Raw genomic sequence first — 19,133 nt, 5'->3', positions numbered from 1 at the left:
ATTCACTAAACATTCAGTACGTTCGGTAAACGCTCAGTAAACGTTGAGTACAGTTAGACCTAGCAGTCTCCATTAGGTTGGGCGAGTTCAAAGTTGTGAAAACAACAGAGGTGTTTTGAATGAACCCCTGTTTTCACAGGTAATTTGTTAGTCTGTCCCTCCCGCCGCAGGAAATAATGGATTAATCTTGGAAGGCTGTTGATGTAGCACTTTTCTCCTTATGAAAGTAACACAGAGATTATTCGACCAATGAGAATTTGGTCGGACGAGAGCATAACAACCAACTAATCGACCAGTCGACCAGGAGACTGCAGCCCTACTTTTTTCATTCTTCAAACAACTATTCCTGACACTTTTAATGTAGGCATCACTGTGACTGCCTTCCAGGAGAAACTGTCTGAAAATATGCACCGTTATCCCCGTATTTAAACAATGTCATGTCTCCCCGACTATGACAGCTGACTTTTAACTCCGCCTTCCAGTGTAGCCGTTTCAAACAACTATAAAACACTTAAGCCTCTTTCATACATAGTTAACAGTAAATTATTGGGATAACCTTTCAGGGACTGCTAGTGATTTTCATTATTCACATATGCAGCTACATTCAGGAACATTTCCGTCTTGCACCTTATAACACATGCCATGGTGATGCTGGAATAGATGGGCAAGGGACAGTCCAGCACATGGTGGTAATGCAACACTTATGGATGGGAACTGCCATAAAACTCAACAGAAGAAGAGGGTGAAACTCATGAAGCTTAGATCAAACTTTCAAACCAGGCAGTCCTGATCAAATATGAATCAAGATTCTGTTACTGCATTGCCTATTTCTCGCCTCAAATGCTTCCAGAAACATATTTTAGTTCACTGTTTAGCTGTAATATGAGAAAGTTTGTGATGCAGCCACCATGTTTAAAACAGATGAGCCAAAACCAAGCACTGCCCAACTCACAGTACATCACCCATACGTCAAGTCTTGTGATCAGTTCGCTCACTCCACATCAAAGTATCTTTTGTCAGATGGATGTAACCCTTTTCGTGCTTGTTCCTGCAATGTTACTGCTTTCATTCATAACACAGCTGTACCGGCATTTTCCTGAAATCTTACTGGGTCTTGAGGTGGAAAATTGGCAGTACAGATTTCCGTGAATATCGATCCCTGCTCATATTCACACTAGGGATGCCACGGTGAGGAAATTTTCCCATCGACTGATAAACTTGTGACAACACTGGTGTTACCGGTTACAACGGGCATTTTACAAAATAAGATATTTGTCAATGACACTCATCCATAGAGTGCTTACTTTGATCTTTAACATTAGATTTTTAGTTTAGATTTTCCCCTTATTTAGTTAGTTAGTGACAGCGGGCTTCAGGCTGCTGCCAGCGGGGGACGAGCCAGAGAATGACTGCCACTTAAAACCATGACCGGAGAAACTCACCTGCCATCCAGAGAGAGACACACCAAGAGCAGGCTGAACAGGCAGAGAGCAGGAGAGTTGCTGCTGAAAACAAACACCGAGACCCGGAGACGTGTGAGCAGCTGCTCACTAACAGCTGGCGTTACGTTACGTTTGTTTACAGCAGCCGGACGGAGAACAGATGTCTCACTCTTCTACAATTTGCTGCGAATCTGCTGCTGCTGCAGATGCTCCCAGAGGTGACACTGTCAGTTTATAATTGTAGCGTCCGTCATCTGACTAAGTATCGATAACACGGTTGATACTTTACAAATTGGAGGTTTTTTTTTAATTTGATGAACGTGGGCGTTGATACGCAAAAATGAAATAAACGGTGTTGTTGCTATAGACAAAAGCAAAACTACGGTATGGGCGGTGGGCAAGTAACGTAATCAGTGTATGTCCCAACACCGTGTAACACCAGTAACATTGATCACCGTGGCAAGCCTAATTCACACATGACCCCATGCAGGAAATGTTCCTGAATATTTCAGGGATAGACTGCATGTGTAAAAGAGGCTTTAGATTTCCGATGTGGTCAGACAACACATCATATAAACTTGTTCTGATTGACCATGAAGTGACCCTCAGCATTCATTTAGTGTTGTGTTTGTGTCCGTGTGTGATGAATAAGTCTAGGAGAGTGACAAAACAACTTCAGAGATTCTACGAGGAACAAAACAGATGAAACCATGCGATATGACTCACGTTTGCAGTGCAGGATCTTTCCCAGTGCTCTGAACAGGAACAGAGAAGCATCTTTCCCTCCTATAGCCTGCCCTTCTTCCCGCTCCTTTGCCTGTGTGGACTTATTCTTCGTCTGGTTTGTTCTGTAAACAGCTTTGCCCAATGAAGCCACAGGTCTGTCCTTCATCACCCTCCACAGCCCCTTTTCCAATGGTGTGTCTGGAAAGTTATAAGAGAAGTCAGTTGGTGTGACAGGGTCCTAATATGTGATCTGAGGAAAAGCAATGGACCCCATTTTTTAAAGGGGTTTATAACAAATTTCATGGTATGCATGTGTACACTTTGTGTGGTGTGATATGGTGTGATCTGGTGTGGTGTGGCACTGTGCGCTGTGTGGATTTACTTCTGACCTGGGAGGGAGGAAAACTGCAGGCTGTTGATGGCACTGCGAATATCTCCCGAGCTTCCTGAACACAGCATCTCCAGTACTGCCTGGTCTGGCACGCATATCCTCCCACAGCTCTGCTTAGAATTATGGAAAAATATACTGTGGAAAAACTCATACCAAAATATGTAATCAACTACAAGGCTTCCTCTCACCTTTCCTGCCTCCAGGGTGGAAATGCGAGTCAGGACCTTCATCATTGTAGTTGGAGCCACTGGATTAAAACTGGAAACACAGAACACAATATTAAAGGCAATGTAGTTGTCCCTGAACGGAATCTTTTAGAGAATCCAGAACGCAAGACAAGGAACTGTTTTATTCTACTTCCTGTTAATCCACATTTGATTACAGTAAATTCTCAAATAAAGGCCAGTATCCAAGACACAAGTCATATCAACACAAACACATTAATGCCAAAACATTAAGAGGTGATTAAATGATCTGTGCACAGCACAACAGTCACATTGCTGCTCAAAGTTTTTATAAAAATATTTTGTTTTGTGGATTATTTCCATCTCACTTCTACTTTACAGGTTTTTTAATATTTACTGTCAATAAAACACAAAATGTCCTTTCAGGAATGGGAGGGCTTACATGTTTGAGCCACTGGAAGGCTTTCAATATGAAATGCCAGAGCAGGGAGTGTTACAGTAGTTTAACTGTGTTTGAAAAAACTGCAGAGGAAGTGACTAAGTGAGGGTAATTAGTGAGTGAAAACAACATTTGTTTTAAAGTTCTGTTCAGCAGAGTGGTGAGTATGGCATGACTGTTGTACTGATGGAATCAGTGCTTTGGAAATGTATGTTATACTGAGTTTAACAAGACAACAGGTCAACATAGAGAAAGTGTTCTAAAATTAGAATTAGAAATAAAGGCTTGGCTTGTTCTCTCTGCAATGGACATAAATAACAAGGACACTATTTGAGAATTAACGCTAACTGGAAATTGTCCATGTGTTTGCCACTATTAACTCACCACAGAGACAGTGACAGATCTACATTTAAATACTAAATGTATAAGAACAATCTTCCCTCATTGGTGCACAGCTAGTAATGAAATGTATTTAACAGGGTTCTCTGGGGTCTGATGTGGATTTCCACAAAAGTCTAACATCCCCGCACTGTTAGCAGTGTGCATTGATTGGAACCTGATGCTGCTGATGTCCAGCTCCTCCAGGATGTCTCTAGGAAAAAGAAAGCGTGAGCTACTGTCTCCACTCAGACTGTCTGACACTATGAACACCAGGGGACATCGACTGGTCTTCACAAAACGCCTGGAAGACACACAGCAGGACACAATCTCTCACAATAGCATGGAAATACACAGATTAACTGATTAATGAATGCGTATGGTACTGAATACAATCAATGGACCACACTGTCCGGTAGAAAGGCTTTCATAAGCCCCACAAAGTCCTGATGCTGAGGAAGAAAATAGCTTAACACAAACAAGAAAATATTTATGACCTCATATCATTCTCTACAAAAATAGAGACACTGAAACCTGGAGTTAAAACAGGAGTGCAGGCACTGGTCGCAGTGCTTCTGTCATTACTTTTACATGGTGGCTTCAAAGCTGTCTGTTATCATAGCGACCTCTCCTTGTATCCTGTGTGAAAGCATGAAAGAAATGTAGGGTGAAACCTGGTCTGCTCTCACCTCAGGACATCATGCAGGCTGCCCGGCTGCCGGTAGAACTGGTTTGGGAAATCCTGAGGAGGAACAAAGAAGGTTCAGATCAATGTATCACTTTGACATTAATCTGAGAAGTAAAATGAACACACAACAACATTGGGTAATAGTCTACTTGTCAGGAATGTGAACCCGGAAATGTTTAGTACCTCAAAGTTTTATGTTAGAAATGCACAGTACGGGTACTTTCATATGTTGGGCAATTTGCATATTTAGCATAATTAACATAATCACCTATATGGACAATATTTCAGCAACTTCTTGGTTGATTTGGACAGTATTGGAGTGGTTTTGGGGGTTATTGAGGATGCTGAATCCTTTTCTGACATTTTCAAAATTCCATATGGCCATTTAAACTAGAAGTGGCCATATTTCTACTCCTGGTGGGCCGATTTTGATGAAGTTTTAGTCAATTTAGAAGTTTTAGAGGACAATGAATTGATTAGATTGGGCAGATAATTTATATATTTGAAAAAACTTGTATAAATTGTTGTAAATTGTAGGATATTTATGAACACAATTATCCAAGCGATGCAGAACATGTACATTTTAATACACAGACCATTACACTCTGAGGTGACTCACAATTGGGTATTGGAGGTAAATGTTTAACAGGTAGAACATATTAGTCCTGGAACATCTTTTAAAACGCAAGTATACCCCAAATAATCTGAGCAGAAAATTGTGCATTAGTGACACAATGAGTTACAACTGGAAAACTTTCATCAAGCAAGAGTGCCTTGCACTTCTACTCTGCACTGTTATCAACCATATCCTCATCATCAAACTCATCCTCAGCTCTGTTTTCATTTTCTTCTTCAGACTCTACATTCTTATCGTCTTGCACTTCTTGCAAATTTTGTGATATTTCCTATCACTGTTACGCTGATGATATTCAGCTCTATGTATCTTTTAAGCCTCATAACCCCTATAAAGGTCTTAAAATGTGTACGGGGTACACTTAGAAAGCCCCGGGAGGAGGATCTAAGAGCTTGACTAATGGTGTAGGTGTGCAGAAGGTCCGTAATGTACTGTGGAGCCTGGCCATGTATTTTAAAATGAATTCTAAAATTTACTGGAAGCCAGTGCAATGAGATTAAAATAGGCGTTATATGTGACCATCTGCTGGATTGTGTTAAAAGCCTTGCAGCAGTGTTTTGGACAGTTTGTAAGCAGTGTATGGAAGATTTATCAAGGCAGGTAAAAAGGGAGTTACAGTAGTCCAAACGTGATGAAATAAAAGCATGCATTAACATCTCAGTTTCATTTCTTGATACCACAGACCGGAGTTTGGCTATGTTTCTCAGGTGAAAGAAACATGATTGAGTTAGCATCTTAACATGTGCTTCAAAGCTCATGGATTGGTCGAAAATTAGGGCTGTAGTCTGCTGGTAGACTGGTTGATTACTTGGTCGTTATGCTCTTGTCCGACTAAATTCTCATTGGTTGAATAATCTCTGTGTTATTTTCATAAGGAGAAAAGTGCTACATCAATAGCTTTCCAGGAGTAATCCATTATTTCCTGCGGCAGAAGGGACAGACTAACAAATTACCTGTGAAAACGGGGTGTATTTAAAACACCCCCGTTGTTTTCACAACTTTGAACTCGCCCAACCTAATGGAGACTGCTAGGTCCACCTGTATTTAACGTTTACTGAACGTACTGAGCGTTTACTGAATCTGTGTTTCTCCATAATGACACAACGAGAACCCCCACCAGGCCAAAAAAAAATAGGATTTTTTAATATGTGATGTCGGAATAAATATCCATTCATTCGGAAATCGATAGCATTTGGGAGTCTCTGTTCTGGTACATGAGTCAACCTCTGTCGTTGCCTGGAAAACTATTGGTAGCGTGGCTCCATTAAGGAGTATGTTTACGTAGCGAGTGGGAAAGAGCGAGGAGCAGAGAAGTGATGGTGGATGTGAGCGGGGCAGAGGAAAAGGTTAGTAGTAAGTTGTCAGTCTGGCAGTGAATGTACAGCACAGACTACAGTGTGTCAGTTAATAAATGCTAAAAAGTCACATCTGTTGTTTCCCCAAATGCTGGAAAAGTAAAGGGGGTTAGCTCCAAACCTGAAGTCACAAAACAGAGAAACTACAGCCCTATCGAAAATTATGCCAAGATTGTGCAGGCAAGACCAGGAAGATGAAGATAAGGCAGGACTTCAGTTTTGTCTGTATTCAACTGCAGAAAATTATTTGCCATCCAATTGCAAATTGTGTTTAAACAGTTGATAAGTACAGAGAGTTTGTGAAGCATGTGAGGTTTAAATGAAAAGTGCAGCTGGATGTCATTGGCGTACAATTGGTAGGAGATGTGTTTGAAACTGCTGATGATTTGTCCCAGTGGCAGCATGTATATGGAGAATAGAATGGGTCCCAAGACTGATCCCTGGGGGGCACTGCATGACAAAGCTGCAGTGTCCGATAGAAATTCACCTACAGAGACTGACAAAGATCTATCTGTGAGATATGAGGAGAACCACTCCTATGCAGTCCCAGAAATGCCCACCAGGTCATTTAGCCTGTGGATTAGAATGTGATGGTCTACAGTATCGAATGCTGTGCTAAGGTCCAATAGTACTAGAACAGAGCAGTCTCTGGCATCTGCAGCCAGGTTTGATTTCTTTAATAGAGGCTGAACAATAGCCTGCTTAAAGTAGCTGGGGACACACCCTGATAGAAGAGAGCGGTTTATAATATTGGCTATGCAGGGGCCGATACAGTTAAAAACCTTTAAAAACATAGTGGTTGGTAGGGCATCTAGTGGGCTCAAGGAGGGTTTCATTTGTCCTAACAGGGCTGCTATATCCTCCATGGACACTGGACAAAAGGAGTCCAAGATGGCTGGATTTGAGGAGCCACTAGTAAGTGGACTGGACATGGGTGAGATGTTTGCCCTAATATTGGCTACCTTGTCTATAAAATATTTGAGAAAGTTATTGCAGTCACTGTTTGATGAGATTGGAAGTGTGGGAATGTTGAGAGAGACGATATGATTTACAGCATCAAACAGGACTTGTTGACAGAGATGAGATTAATGAATCAAGAAGATCAGCTTAATACTGACAAGACAGAGGTTCTCATTATTGCTTCTGACAGTATGGCTCCCAAGGTAGCTAAGAGTATTGGGTCCCTTTCATCAGCTGTTCAGTCTAACTTAAGAAATCTTGGGGTCATATTAAACCAGGCCATGCATTTCGATCAGCATATTAAATCATTGACCCATACATCTTTTCTCCATCTCCATAATGTCGCAAAACTCAAGTCCATCATATCAAAGCCGGAACTCAAAATGAACATTCACATTTTCATATCATCCCATCTGGACTATTGTAATTCTATCTACACTTGTCTAAGCAAAGCATCTCTGAACCGTCTACAAATAGTCCAAAATGCCGCTGCAAGGCTGTTAACCAGGTTCAGCAGGATGACTCACATTACATCTATTTTAAGTTCTTTGCACTGGCTTCCATCCGTTTTAGGATTCATTTTAAGGTTCTTGTTATCACATATAGAGCCCTGCATGGACAGGCACCTGAGTACATCACTGATCTTATCCACCCCTATATTGCCAGTAGGTCACTTAGGTCTTCCAACCAGGACCTACTGGCTGTCCCTCACTCTCGGCTGAAAACTAAAGGTGATTGCACCTTTGCGATGTGGCTCCAACACAATGGAACTCTCTTCCTTTATGTATGTGGTCTGCATTCTCCATAGATGCTTTTAAAAAACAATTGAAGACCCATTTTTTTAAATTGGCTTTTGTGCCATCTTGAGTTGTGTGTGATGTGTAATGATTGTTCGTTCATTTGCTTCTTCTTGTTGTACCCTGCTGTCTGTGTTTTGTTTTTATATTAACTTTAACATGTGGCATACAGTGGTATGAAAAAGTTTAGGCACCCCTGACAATTTCCATTATTTTCATTTATAAATCATTGGATGTTTGGATCAGCTATTTCATTTTAACCAATCAAATAACTGATGGACACAGCATTATTTCAGTAGTGAAATGAGGTATATTGGATTAACAGAAAATGTGCAATATGCATCAAAACAAAATTAGACAGGTGCATACATTTGGGCACTCCAACAGAAAAATCACATCAATATTTAGTCGAGCCTCCTTGCAAAAATAACAGCCTCTAGATATTTCCAATAGCTTCTAATGAGTGTCTGGATTCTGGATAAAGGTATTTTGGACCATTCCTCCTTACAAAACATCTCCAGTTCACTTAGGTTTGATGGTTGCCGAGCATTGACAGTGCGCTTCAAATCATCCCACAGATTTTCAGATTGAGCAGTGTTTTGGGTCGTTGTCTTGTTGAAATATCCAGCCCCGGCGTAACTTCAACTTTGTGATTGACTCTTGAACATTATTCTCAAGAATCTGCTGATATTGAGTGGAATCCATGCAACCCTCACCTTTAACAAGATTCCCAGCCCCACAGCATGATGGAACCTCCACCAAATTTTACTGTGGGTAGCAAGTGTTTTTCTTGGAATGCTGTGTTCTTTCACTGCCATGCATAATGCCCCTTGTTATGACCAAATAACTCAATCTTTGTTTCATCAGTCCACAGGACCTTATTCCAAAATGAAGCTGGCTTGTCCAAATGTGCTTTTGCATACCTCAAGCGACTCTGTTTGTGGCTTGTGTGCAGAAAAGGCTTCTTCCGCATCACTCTCCCATACAGCTTCTCCCTGTGAAAAGTGCTCTGAATTGTTGAACGATGCACAGTGACACCATCTGCAGCAAGATGTTGTAGGTCTTTGGAGGTGGTCTGTAGGTTGTCTTTGACCATTCTCACCATCCTTCGCCTTTGCCTCTCCAATACATTTTTCTTGGCCTGCCACTTCTGGCCTTAACAAGAGCCATGCCTGTGGTCTTCCATTTCCTCACTATGTTCCTCACTGTGGAAACTGACAGCTCAAATCGCTGAGATAGCTTTTTGTAGCCTTCCCCTAAACCATAATGTTGAACAATCTTTGTTTTCAGGTCATTTGAGAGCTGTTTTGAGGCCCCCATGTTGCCACTCTTCAGAGGAGAGTCAAAGAGAAGAACAACTTGCAATTGGCCAACTTAAATACCTCTTCTCATGATTTGATGCACCTGGCTATGAAGTTCAAGGTTTAATGATCTCACCAAACCAATTTTGTGTTCCAATTCATCAGTTATAAGTAGTTAGAGGTGTTCAAATCAACACAATGACAAGGGTGCCCAAATTTTTGCACAGCCTATTTTTCACTTCTGATTTAATTTCATACAACTTAATATTGCTACACTAAAAATCTTTGTCTGGAAAATACCCCAGTACTCAGCTTTTATTAGAAAATGAATGGCATGCCAATGTGATCCTTTTCTGTGAAGACAGAGTAAATTATTATGCAGCCTCAGAGGGGTGCCTAAACTTTTTCATACCACTGTATGTTTTTATGGTCTTAATTTTAACTTTAATTCCTGTGAAGCACTTTGTGAGTTTTACTTATTATTATTATTATTAATATTATTATTATCACTACTACTATTCTCATAGCCTTGAGCACAGACACCTTCCCTTTCCTGGTGCAATAGGTGGTGGTGTCACACCCAGAGAGAGCGTGCACAGCCAGAATGGAGTGACACTGCTTACCCAGATTCTCTATTGTCACATTTTTGAGAACAGTGCCATCCAATCTCTCTATCTGCAGGTGACATGTGATACCCACCTTCCAGCACTAACAGACCATGAGCATTGACACATATGTGCTGTTGCTGACAATGTGGACAGTTGTAGCTCCATGCCTGGCTGCATCCAACATGTATGAAATGAGGGAGACGTCAGCCTCATCATGAGTAACAATACTGTCTGCTCTGCTGACCATCTTGATGTGATCTCCTATGCTGTGTGTGCAGGCGAGCTCAACCAGCCTCTGCTTGTTTGTCTTGTTCATCATTACTTTGTCGCAGCTAGGTAGAGGGGTTGTCAGTGAGAGGTGGTACTCTGTTGAGCTCTCCCCTGCTCTTCTCTGCTTCTCATGGTCTTTGGCAGAGATTTGCTCATACCAGTCAAAGATGACAAATGTTTGGATGATGTAGCGATTAAGCCGGCACCCTATGCTGGCTGCAAGGTCAGCCACGGTGCTTGACAATGGCCACATCATATGGTAGATGGGCTGCGAGGCATCAATGAGTACAATGTCTGGTGGGTGGGGATTGGGAGCAAGGATTCCAAGACGCTGGACGATCACAGAATTGTTACCTTTTCTGAAGCAGCCATATTCGTCTTTGATGGATACAGGGACCGGGCCGAGCTTGTAGTCAAAGAGGGCAGTGAGGTCCATTCTTCTCCCCACCATCAGCAGCTGAGCAAATAACGCCTCAAGATCGCATATGATTTTCACTCCTTCACTCCCTTCATACCTCCTACACCCTTCCCAACTTTTGATAGAGATAATATGAGGTAACTTTTTTGGTAGTTGTGGTAACATTAACTGTTTATGTATTAATTACTGTAGATTTGTTTGTCTTTTGATTTTACTCAAAAGAACTCCTACCATGATATTTTAATATTTTAAACCACTCCAAGTGATAGTTTAGAAGTATAGATATATAATATATAAAAAGAAGAAATGGAATAAATTCTGTGTTTTGTCTGTCTTTCCATGCGGCCATTATTCAGCTTGCAGCAGTAACCACAGCGTAAATGACATAATTCCATGACATAATGTTGCACAGCAAAAAATCGTGAGCAGAACTGAAGGAATTTGAAGAAGTATTACGTCTCAACATCCATACCAATGACATTGAGCTCTCTTGATTATGAAATGTAGGTCCAATGTATTAAGCATATAAATAACCTCAAAATCGACTCAAAATTCATCAAAATCAGCCCACCGGGAGTAGAAATATGGCTACTTCTGGTTTAACTGAAAATGATTCAGCATTTTCAATAACCCCCAAAACACCCCAGTATTGTCCAAATTGGCCAAGCAGTTGCTGAAATATTGCCCAAATAGGTGATTATGCTAATTAATGCTAATTATGCTATTTGCCCAACATATGCAAGTTAGCATCCGACAGTTTCTAAATGCTAGGGACCCATACTGTATATTTCTAACATAAAACTATGGGGTACTCAACATTTCCGGGTTCACAATAGGGCTCTATGGGTTGGCAAATAGACTATAAGATAATAAGTGCACTGTGACAGAAGTCTGTCCTGACCAGTATCTGAGCCGAAGAAGCATAGCAATGAGTTTGGTCGTTTTTTGGTCGAGTTTTGGTTAGCGGATTCCAAGCTGTTTTCTTATTTCTCTTTTGCATTGATACTGTATGATTGCTATCTCAGGAATATTGCTATGTCAGTGTATGTTTATGAGAAACAGGAAGGTTAAAGGAAATATATAAATTAATTTGAGTTTTAAACTCATCAGCGAAATTAATGAGTTAAATTACATTTTTAAAGTAATATGACTTTAAAAATTGTAGTTTTATTATAATAATTAATATGTGGTATGTACTTATATTACTACTTTTTTTACTTGGCACTGTACTATCACTATGTTGTGCCAGTGAAATGAACTGGAGTCAAATGAGCTGGATTTATCTTAAAAGTGTAGTACATACCTCAACCAGTATGAGCTTGATGTCTGTAACTCCACCATCACCCACCATCTTCAGACAGTTGTACTTGTTGGCCCTGAGGAGGAACTCCTGGAACTGGGCTAACTGGGAAGTGCAGGACAAGCCGTTCATCCTCCACACTGACGTAAAACAGAAAATTTGGGACACAAGTCAGAGCAAGAAATAGGGTGGACTGGAGACTTGGACACTGACTCAGTATAGTAGTGTGGGCAACTGTTTGCACCGAATACAACAACTTCAAATATCACAACTCCTCTCGACCCCTGACAGTCTCAACAAAAACAAACATTTTATTATGTTGTTTCTATTTTTTTGTCACTTTGTGCATGTTTTTTTCAGTGAGACAATTTTTACAACTCATCAATATATATCAAAACAACAAATAAATTGCATTGATAGGCAGAATTGATTGACAGTGACACTGTGTTTGAGGCAGATAGTTCAGTAAGAGCTTTTCCTCACCATGCTGACTGCTGGTGTAAGGCTCCAGACTGGTGGGGTTCGTCCACTCCTGAACCCTCAGGCCCAGCTCCCGACACAAAACCTGGACTGTAGCAGTCTTTCCACAGCCTGATGGTCCGGTCAGCAGTAAGATACCACCCTGTGGATGACAAAAGGCAGGAAAAACCCGAACCTTCAGCTTCACTGAAGACCTCCACAATCTATTCAACATTTTAATAATTTAAGACAATCATAGGCCAGACTACAGTCAGATTATCTCTTGATATATCTTGGTCTCCAGACACAAGCCATTAAACGACTGACACTCATGACAGCAAATCTCAGTTTCCCACTGGGTATTGGAACAACTTGTCTTGTTCACCATGAGGGAAGTGGGTGTGTCATAATTCACAACAAATAAAAGGTCACAACTGAGGCAAAAATGACACACAGACAATGGTAGGAGACTGTGAGTCAGTGTTCAGTTACTGCAATCATTTATTATTTGTAAATGAAAAACGAAGCTCATACCTTCAGTGTGTTTGTGTGAAGTCTCATCCAGTTCTCCACTTCCTCTACCTTCTTCTTGTGGACAGCTAGCTCAGCCTACACAAACACATGGTAACCATTACCAGAGACAAAACACTGTTGTTTTGAACCTTTATCACAGCTGAAAATACATGAGAATACCTAAATCTTGATCACTACTTTCAATCTACTTTCTGTGAAAAAGTGATGAGTTCATGTGTTTGGATCCATGTTGAACCGGCAGTATTCAAAGTTAAAGCAGAGTGTAGACAGTGACTTCATGCCACATCTAAAGGACACAGTCCATTTTTTTCCCCCAAGTCTTTCTTGAACAATACTCACATGTTGTGCTACATCACAACATTACAGAGTCCCTGGTCACTGTAATCATTCCTCCATACTGTCTGTGAAGTGATACCTTTGGGAGATAACCACTTGATTAGATAATAACTCAGACTCTGAAGTCTCATACAGTATTAACTGCAGCTGAATTTTAGAACACATTTTACATAAATTGAAGGCAGTGGATTTTGCTTGACCTTTACAGTGACCAAAAACTCTTGCAAAAGCAATATGGGTGTAACATAATAGTAATAATAATAATAATAATAATTCATATAAATATTTTGAAAAAACAAATCTTGATTTTTCAGGTAGTTCATTCACAAGAATCACATCAGTGATTTTATTCATAAATGGTTTCTGAAATGAATGTCCAGAAAATGTCCTGTGTCAGACATCAGGTGTCTCTTTTTTTAATGAATGCTTATTAATGTAGTGATGCTTGATATTGCAAACAAAATGCCAATCTACTACCAGATACCAGAACAAATGTTGATAGCAATGATGGTGACCTTTGAATAGGGCAAGTATCTGTGCACCCAAGGTTCATCTTGGTCCCTCTGGGCTGACTCTTTAAGCAGGTGGGACGCATGAGGGTCTGAGCTGCCGGTCTCTCCTTTCCTCTTCCTGGGTCTCTTTGGCTCAGCCTTGGAGCACAAAACCTGGCTGCCCTTCATCCTTCCAGACAGAGAAAAGCGTTCCCCTGGCAAATCTGTGAAGGATGGATCCACCCAGCGGCTCACCTGCAAGGAAACAGTCAACAGGCTGAAGAAATCCAATGGATATACATTTACCATCCTTGACCCTCTAACTCACCTACATATTGCAGTGCTGGCGGTAATGCCATCTGCCCATTGTAGCAAGATGACTAAACAACTACTGGTCACATTACCATGAGATCTGGTATGGGTATTCATGATGTCCCAGTGCTTACTATTTTGCTGACCCTCATTAATGAACCTATGGCTTCTTCTCCTGTGCCACCCTCAGAAAAACCTTTACACTTAACCATTAATGGTTGTGACCACTGTGGCCTGTAGGTTTTGCAAGTGAGGCTTTAGATTTTTGGCATTGTTTTTTTCATCTAAATGTGTTTCTAATGGGTCATATCATCTGTAGTTATAGTATCTCCTGGGCAGCTGTAAAATGTCGTTCAGTACACATCTTGGTCACGGTTCTGCAATAACTAAATTTAAGGGATCTTTATTGAAATGTTTGTTTATGTTACGTGTTTATGTAAAAAAAAAAACTCTCGAATATCAGTCAGTATTGGCCTCAAACATCTTGTATAAATCAGGCTATACGTTGGAAGTTATAAATCCTCCAGCTCAACTTCAACAGTTAGTCTTGTCCCATTACTAGGAAATACTTTGAGGAAAATAGAAAATGTTGGAATGTTGTATAAGGAAATGTGACACATATGCCATTATGTGCTATGACCGATAAAAGAGGAAAAGTAGGAAGCTGAAAAATTAAAATATTTAGTAAAAGATAAACAGTAAAAGATAAACAGTAATACATTATTTCTAAATAATTTACTTTTACATTTTTTTAACTGAAACAATAAATGTAATGCTTGATCAGTAGTCAGTCAACAAAAGATTCATTTGCAATAATTATTCTGATAACCAATTAATCATTAAGTTGATTTTTCAAGCAAAAATGCCAGACATTCTCTGGTTCCAGCTGTCTGGAAAAATCTTGCAGTCCATTTGAAGAAAAATTATTAGGCACTTTATCAACTGCACAATCTATGAACTTCAGACAAACTTTGGCCCATCAAATAGACTATTTATGGCATCTTTCTTCTTGGAATATGAATCATCTAATATTATGTAAGGCTCACTTTGCTTGAAGCAGCTTTATCTCCCAGGGAAAGCTTGCTCATTCTCGGTCGTGGTGCTTCACATTGGGGGCAACAGTTCAGCCAAGAACTAGGAGCCTAAAAAGCAGCAGAAACAGTTATTGGTGGTGATGTTGTTAGATGTAGCAACAGAAAGACAGCAAAAACAGGACATAGTTACTGTAGTTCTCTTAGCATACAGAATAACGTTAAAGCTACGGTGAGTAGCCATTTGAAGTTTGAAAGTGCATAATTTCTCATTTAACGCAGCTTCTTTTTCCTTGTAGTGCTGCGAAAAGTGAAGTTGTTCCCAATCCTCAAACATGCAGCCGAAAACTTTGTAGATTTATAAAAGTCAGTTTTAGCCTATTTGATCATCTCTGCTGCTAGCGTTAAGATATATTATATATTGTAGTGTTACTTCATTCACATTTGGCCTACAGACTGATAGAATGAGACAGATGACGTTAAGCTAATGTGATGTCTCTATAAACCGTATAAACTTACCACATTTGACCATTTGAAATATCAGAAGCAGGATGTGAAGTGTTCCCGTCACTTCACACTTTTGTTCGGGTATTCAGCGACTGAATTCGTCAATTAAAGAGAGAGTTGAGTTTTTAAAATGTTGGACTAACCAGTAAAGTGGAGTTTACCTATTTAAATTCCGGGGACTTGGAGTGCCGAAAACAGACTGTAAATTGACGTAAAACTGACGTGAAACATCAGTTCACTGCAGTCAATGTTGTTTGTGGAAGTCCCGCCGAGGCTGGTTTGGTGTTGTAGGTGATAGTAAACAACTAGTTAGCGACTCAAGTCTTCTATTTTGCCAGCGTCATCTTCTTCAGGTCTGTTTCCACACATGTTCTGTAGAGATAAACGGTTGTGTGAATGGTAGAGAGATAAAAAGCACTATTGTGTCTTTCAGGCGGCCGACAGCAGGACACGTGGTGGCAGCGAGCTGGCGATGAAGATGAAGAAGCGACCAAACATCCTGTTAACAGGTGTTGTAGTTCAACTTCTGCCACAGCATCTGTTTTTGTAGTAGTAAATGTGCCTTTATTTCTATCAAGGAACCCATTGGAGTCGTACCTTGTTGTAAACGGCCACAGGAAGTAATTCTGCGGGATTAGCTGTTAAACAAGCGTGTGTATGCCATAGTCAAGACGTGATCTTGCATCATCAACGATAAGATGCCTCTATAGATGGATGTACAACGACATATTTATACATGAACAATATCCATTTCTTGACAAACATAAGTTTACTGTGATGTATAAAATATGCATAAACACATACACTGTTATTAGTACTGTTTTTAGGTTTTTAAAACCTTTCTTAATAAATAATATGTAAAGTTCAAGTCAGGGAATACACCATATCAACAGAAAAAATCTGCTACAGGCTACCAAAACAAGTGTATATGATATAACATGATAAAGATATCAAATTAGTAACAATGTAGACATAAGACAATAGTTTCTTGGCTTTTTTGTTTAACTTGAGGAACTTGGGGACTCATACACTTACATATGTGTATATGACATTAACTCAGTAGAATTACTATATGAATGACCTCTGAAACATTCAGTTGTGCTATGTTGTTGTAGAAGAGGACATCAGAGCATTCAAAAGCAGGGATGTCTGTTACTTTAAAGGATAACAAAGCACCCATATCCAATCAGAACTGTGAAACAACAGCAACATGAGTAAATTAAATGATTAACGTTTCATCTGCCTCGTGACAAAAAGTACACTGAGCAGGATCAAAATAAATCCTGGGTTTTAAATCAGAAACAGGATATGTGTTTGTGATAGTCTTAAAGTTGGTCTGTCTTACTTGGAAAGAATGAGACAGGATATATTTTTTTGAGTCATAAACAACTTGCTGCATGTGTTTAAAGTAAATTATTACATTAGGTGCCAGAATGATTACCTGTCTATAATTGGTAGCAATTTTAAAAAATGATTTTAAGCTAGTTATCAAGCAACAGTGTCTAGATTGTCAACCATGAAGATTTTCTGCTTTTCTCTGTTTATCATTCAAAGACATATAAAATATATCAAGATATAATATATCAAGACATTTGAAGATGACACCATGGACTCTGGGAAACTCTGACAAGTATTTTTTTCTTTTACTATTTTTGGATGTTTTATCATCAAATGATTAATTGATTTTACAAAACAACTGATTAAAGGATATGACCTGCAACTCTTACTTCTCAAAGTTTAAACCCCAGAGAACGCTGTACATAAAACAGCATCTTATCAGCACCTTTGAGCAGAAGCATAGCCTGGAAGCAATCCACAATCCCTGTGTCCCTCTTGGGACAGTAGCTGAAATCATCTCCCATTACCACCCTGGTATTGCTCAACAACTTGGTCAGATGTCACCAAGTGATGATGTTGAAATAAAGCAACATGGATTGTCCTGGTTCTTGTATGGAATGTCACTCCTTTCTCCTGCAGGAACCCCAGGTGTTGGAAAGACAACTTTAGGAAAGGAGCTGGCCCAGCGGACAGGGCTGACCTATGTTAACATAGGTGACCTCGCTCAGGAAGGTAAACTTCACCTGCTTTCCCAACTAATGGCAGTTCTGACAGGAAAGAACACTTAGCTTTCATTTGACTTAAAAGCTTTGATGATGGAGCATGCTTAGTCTTTCTCTTGAATCACAACTGGAAAGAAAAACCTTTTTGGTCATGTCCTTGCCTTGTTTTAAGTCTGCAAATGGTGGGATGTAACTAAGTACATTTACTCAAGTACTGTACTTAAGTTCAATTTTAAGGTACTTGTACTTAGAGTATTTTTATTTTGTGCTACTTTATACTTTCACTCCACTACATTTCAGAGAGACATATTGTACTTTCTACTCCACTACGTTTATTTAGCTTTAGTATCTAGTTACGTTCCAGGTTAACATTTTACATAAAATAACATAATGATGAGCTTATAAATTACACAGCACTGTTAAAAATTAAACCAGTGGTTCCCAGACTTTTTGGGTTGTGGCCCCTTACAAAAAAATCAATGTTTATTTGTGTCTCCTTGTTTCAGATGTCTATGAGTTATTAGCAGCTCCACTAAAGAGACTTTACTCCTCACATGGTTTCAAATAAATTTGTTTGAGGCCCCAAAGAGGTAAAACTCTCCTATATATCACAAAAACTAAAGGATTAAAGAAAAGTTCCCAAAAAAAATTAAAGCTGCAAGCAGCGTTGTTCGGGACCTGGCACTCTGGCCCATTTGGATCAGATCATTTTGCTTTTTAAAAAGGAGGGATATTTCTTACAAGTGTGTTTTTTTTCATTTTGAAAGTTTGATTGACGTGTACTGTCAGGTGTGTAGAGACAATAAGTAACTGCAGCTGGACACAGAAAAATATTCATATATTTGAATGGAGAGTGTGAGCGAACCCACACCTTTTTGAACATTTACTGCTTCCACATAGTTTTAGATACAGACTTTATTTGAACTTTAAATGAGTCACAAGACTTTGACCTACAAATCTTAAGTTTACATGTTTTTTCTCTCTTTTACTGTTTTTGAGATATTAAAGTCTTTTCTTGCTCCTCCTGTGATTTTATAATGAGTGTGTATTGCGGAATGTTTCACAGCACTGAAGGAGTGACATCACCAGGAGCAGTTGGAGAGGAGGATTTTAGAGTACACTTCTTGTGAAATGTCCTCCTAAATCCTACTACTTTGGCCAAATCTTACATTAAAAATCAGATTTTAGTAGGAAATTTCGTGGCGATTCCATTGATACAGGTTTGAAAGTGGTCAGACTTATAGTTTAGCCATCAGAAGCCTCTGTTTGACACAAAGTTCATGCCCATAGATTGCCTCCCCATTGTTTTACATTGTAAGGTGTGATGTGGCTCTGCAACTTTGAGGGCTTATAAAATCCAAACCGTTCGAGTTATAACAAAGTTTTTAACATCTTTTTTTCAGCACAGTGTCACAAGTCACCTATTAAAGTTTGAAGCTGATACCGTTAATGCCCTCAGAGGAGATAGCGTTTGTTTGGGGGCCAAAATTGGGGCAAAGTCTTATTTCGAA

At 39.7% G+C, this 19,133-nt stretch overlaps 2 protein-coding genes across 11 annotated transcripts in view; one reads left to right on the top strand and one right to left on the bottom strand.

Annotated features, from left to right (window-relative positions):
- Positions 1-15,811, bottom strand: part of rad17 (RAD17 checkpoint clamp loader component) — a 45,325-nt gene extending 29,514 nt beyond the window's left edge. For 7 of the 10 annotated variants that reach the window (XM_044363811.1, XM_044363779.1, XM_044363836.1 and 4 more), the window contains exons 1-11: positions 15,575-15,663; positions 15,071-15,166; positions 13,737-13,967; positions 12,886-12,960; positions 12,376-12,514; positions 11,896-12,032; positions 4,251-4,303; positions 3,740-3,865; positions 2,748-2,817; positions 2,558-2,672; positions 2,169-2,366 (exon numbers count right to left, since the gene is read on the bottom strand). In XM_044363811.1, coding sequence (XP_044219746.1) covers positions 2,169-2,366; positions 2,558-2,672; positions 2,748-2,817; positions 3,740-3,865; positions 4,251-4,303; positions 11,896-12,032; positions 12,376-12,514; positions 12,886-12,960; positions 13,737-13,967; positions 15,071-15,112 — 1,186 coding nt within the window. In that variant the 5' untranslated portion in view covers positions 15,113-15,166; positions 15,575-15,663. Of the gene's footprint in view, positions 1-2,168; positions 2,367-2,557; positions 2,673-2,747; positions 2,818-3,739; positions 3,866-4,250; positions 4,304-11,895; positions 12,033-12,375; positions 12,515-12,885; positions 12,961-13,736; positions 13,968-15,070; positions 15,167-15,574; positions 15,664-15,723 lie in introns of those variants that run through there. The other 3 variants (XM_044363785.1, XM_044363789.1, XM_044363803.1) reach the window with 3 other exon arrangements.
- Positions 15,811-19,133, top strand: part of ak6 (adenylate kinase 6) — a 21,029-nt gene continuing 17,706 nt past the window's right edge. Inside the window, exons 1-3 of the mRNA XM_044363846.1 lie at positions 15,811-15,915; positions 15,996-16,071; positions 17,540-17,632. Of these exons, the coding sequence (XP_044219781.1) occupies positions 16,035-16,071; positions 17,540-17,632 (130 nt within the window). The 5' untranslated portion in view covers positions 15,811-15,915; positions 15,996-16,034. The remainder of the gene's footprint in view (positions 15,916-15,995; positions 16,072-17,539; positions 17,633-19,133) is intronic.

The sequence above is a fragment of the Thunnus albacares genome, chromosome 2, assembly GCF_914725855.1.
Source record: "Thunnus albacares chromosome 2, fThuAlb1.1, whole genome shotgun sequence".
NCBI classification, from domain to species: Eukaryota; Metazoa; Chordata; class Actinopteri; order Scombriformes; family Scombridae; genus Thunnus; species Thunnus albacares.
The sequence above is the reverse complement of the archived record's forward strand: the minus strand, read 5'-3'. Positions and strand labels throughout refer to the sequence as shown.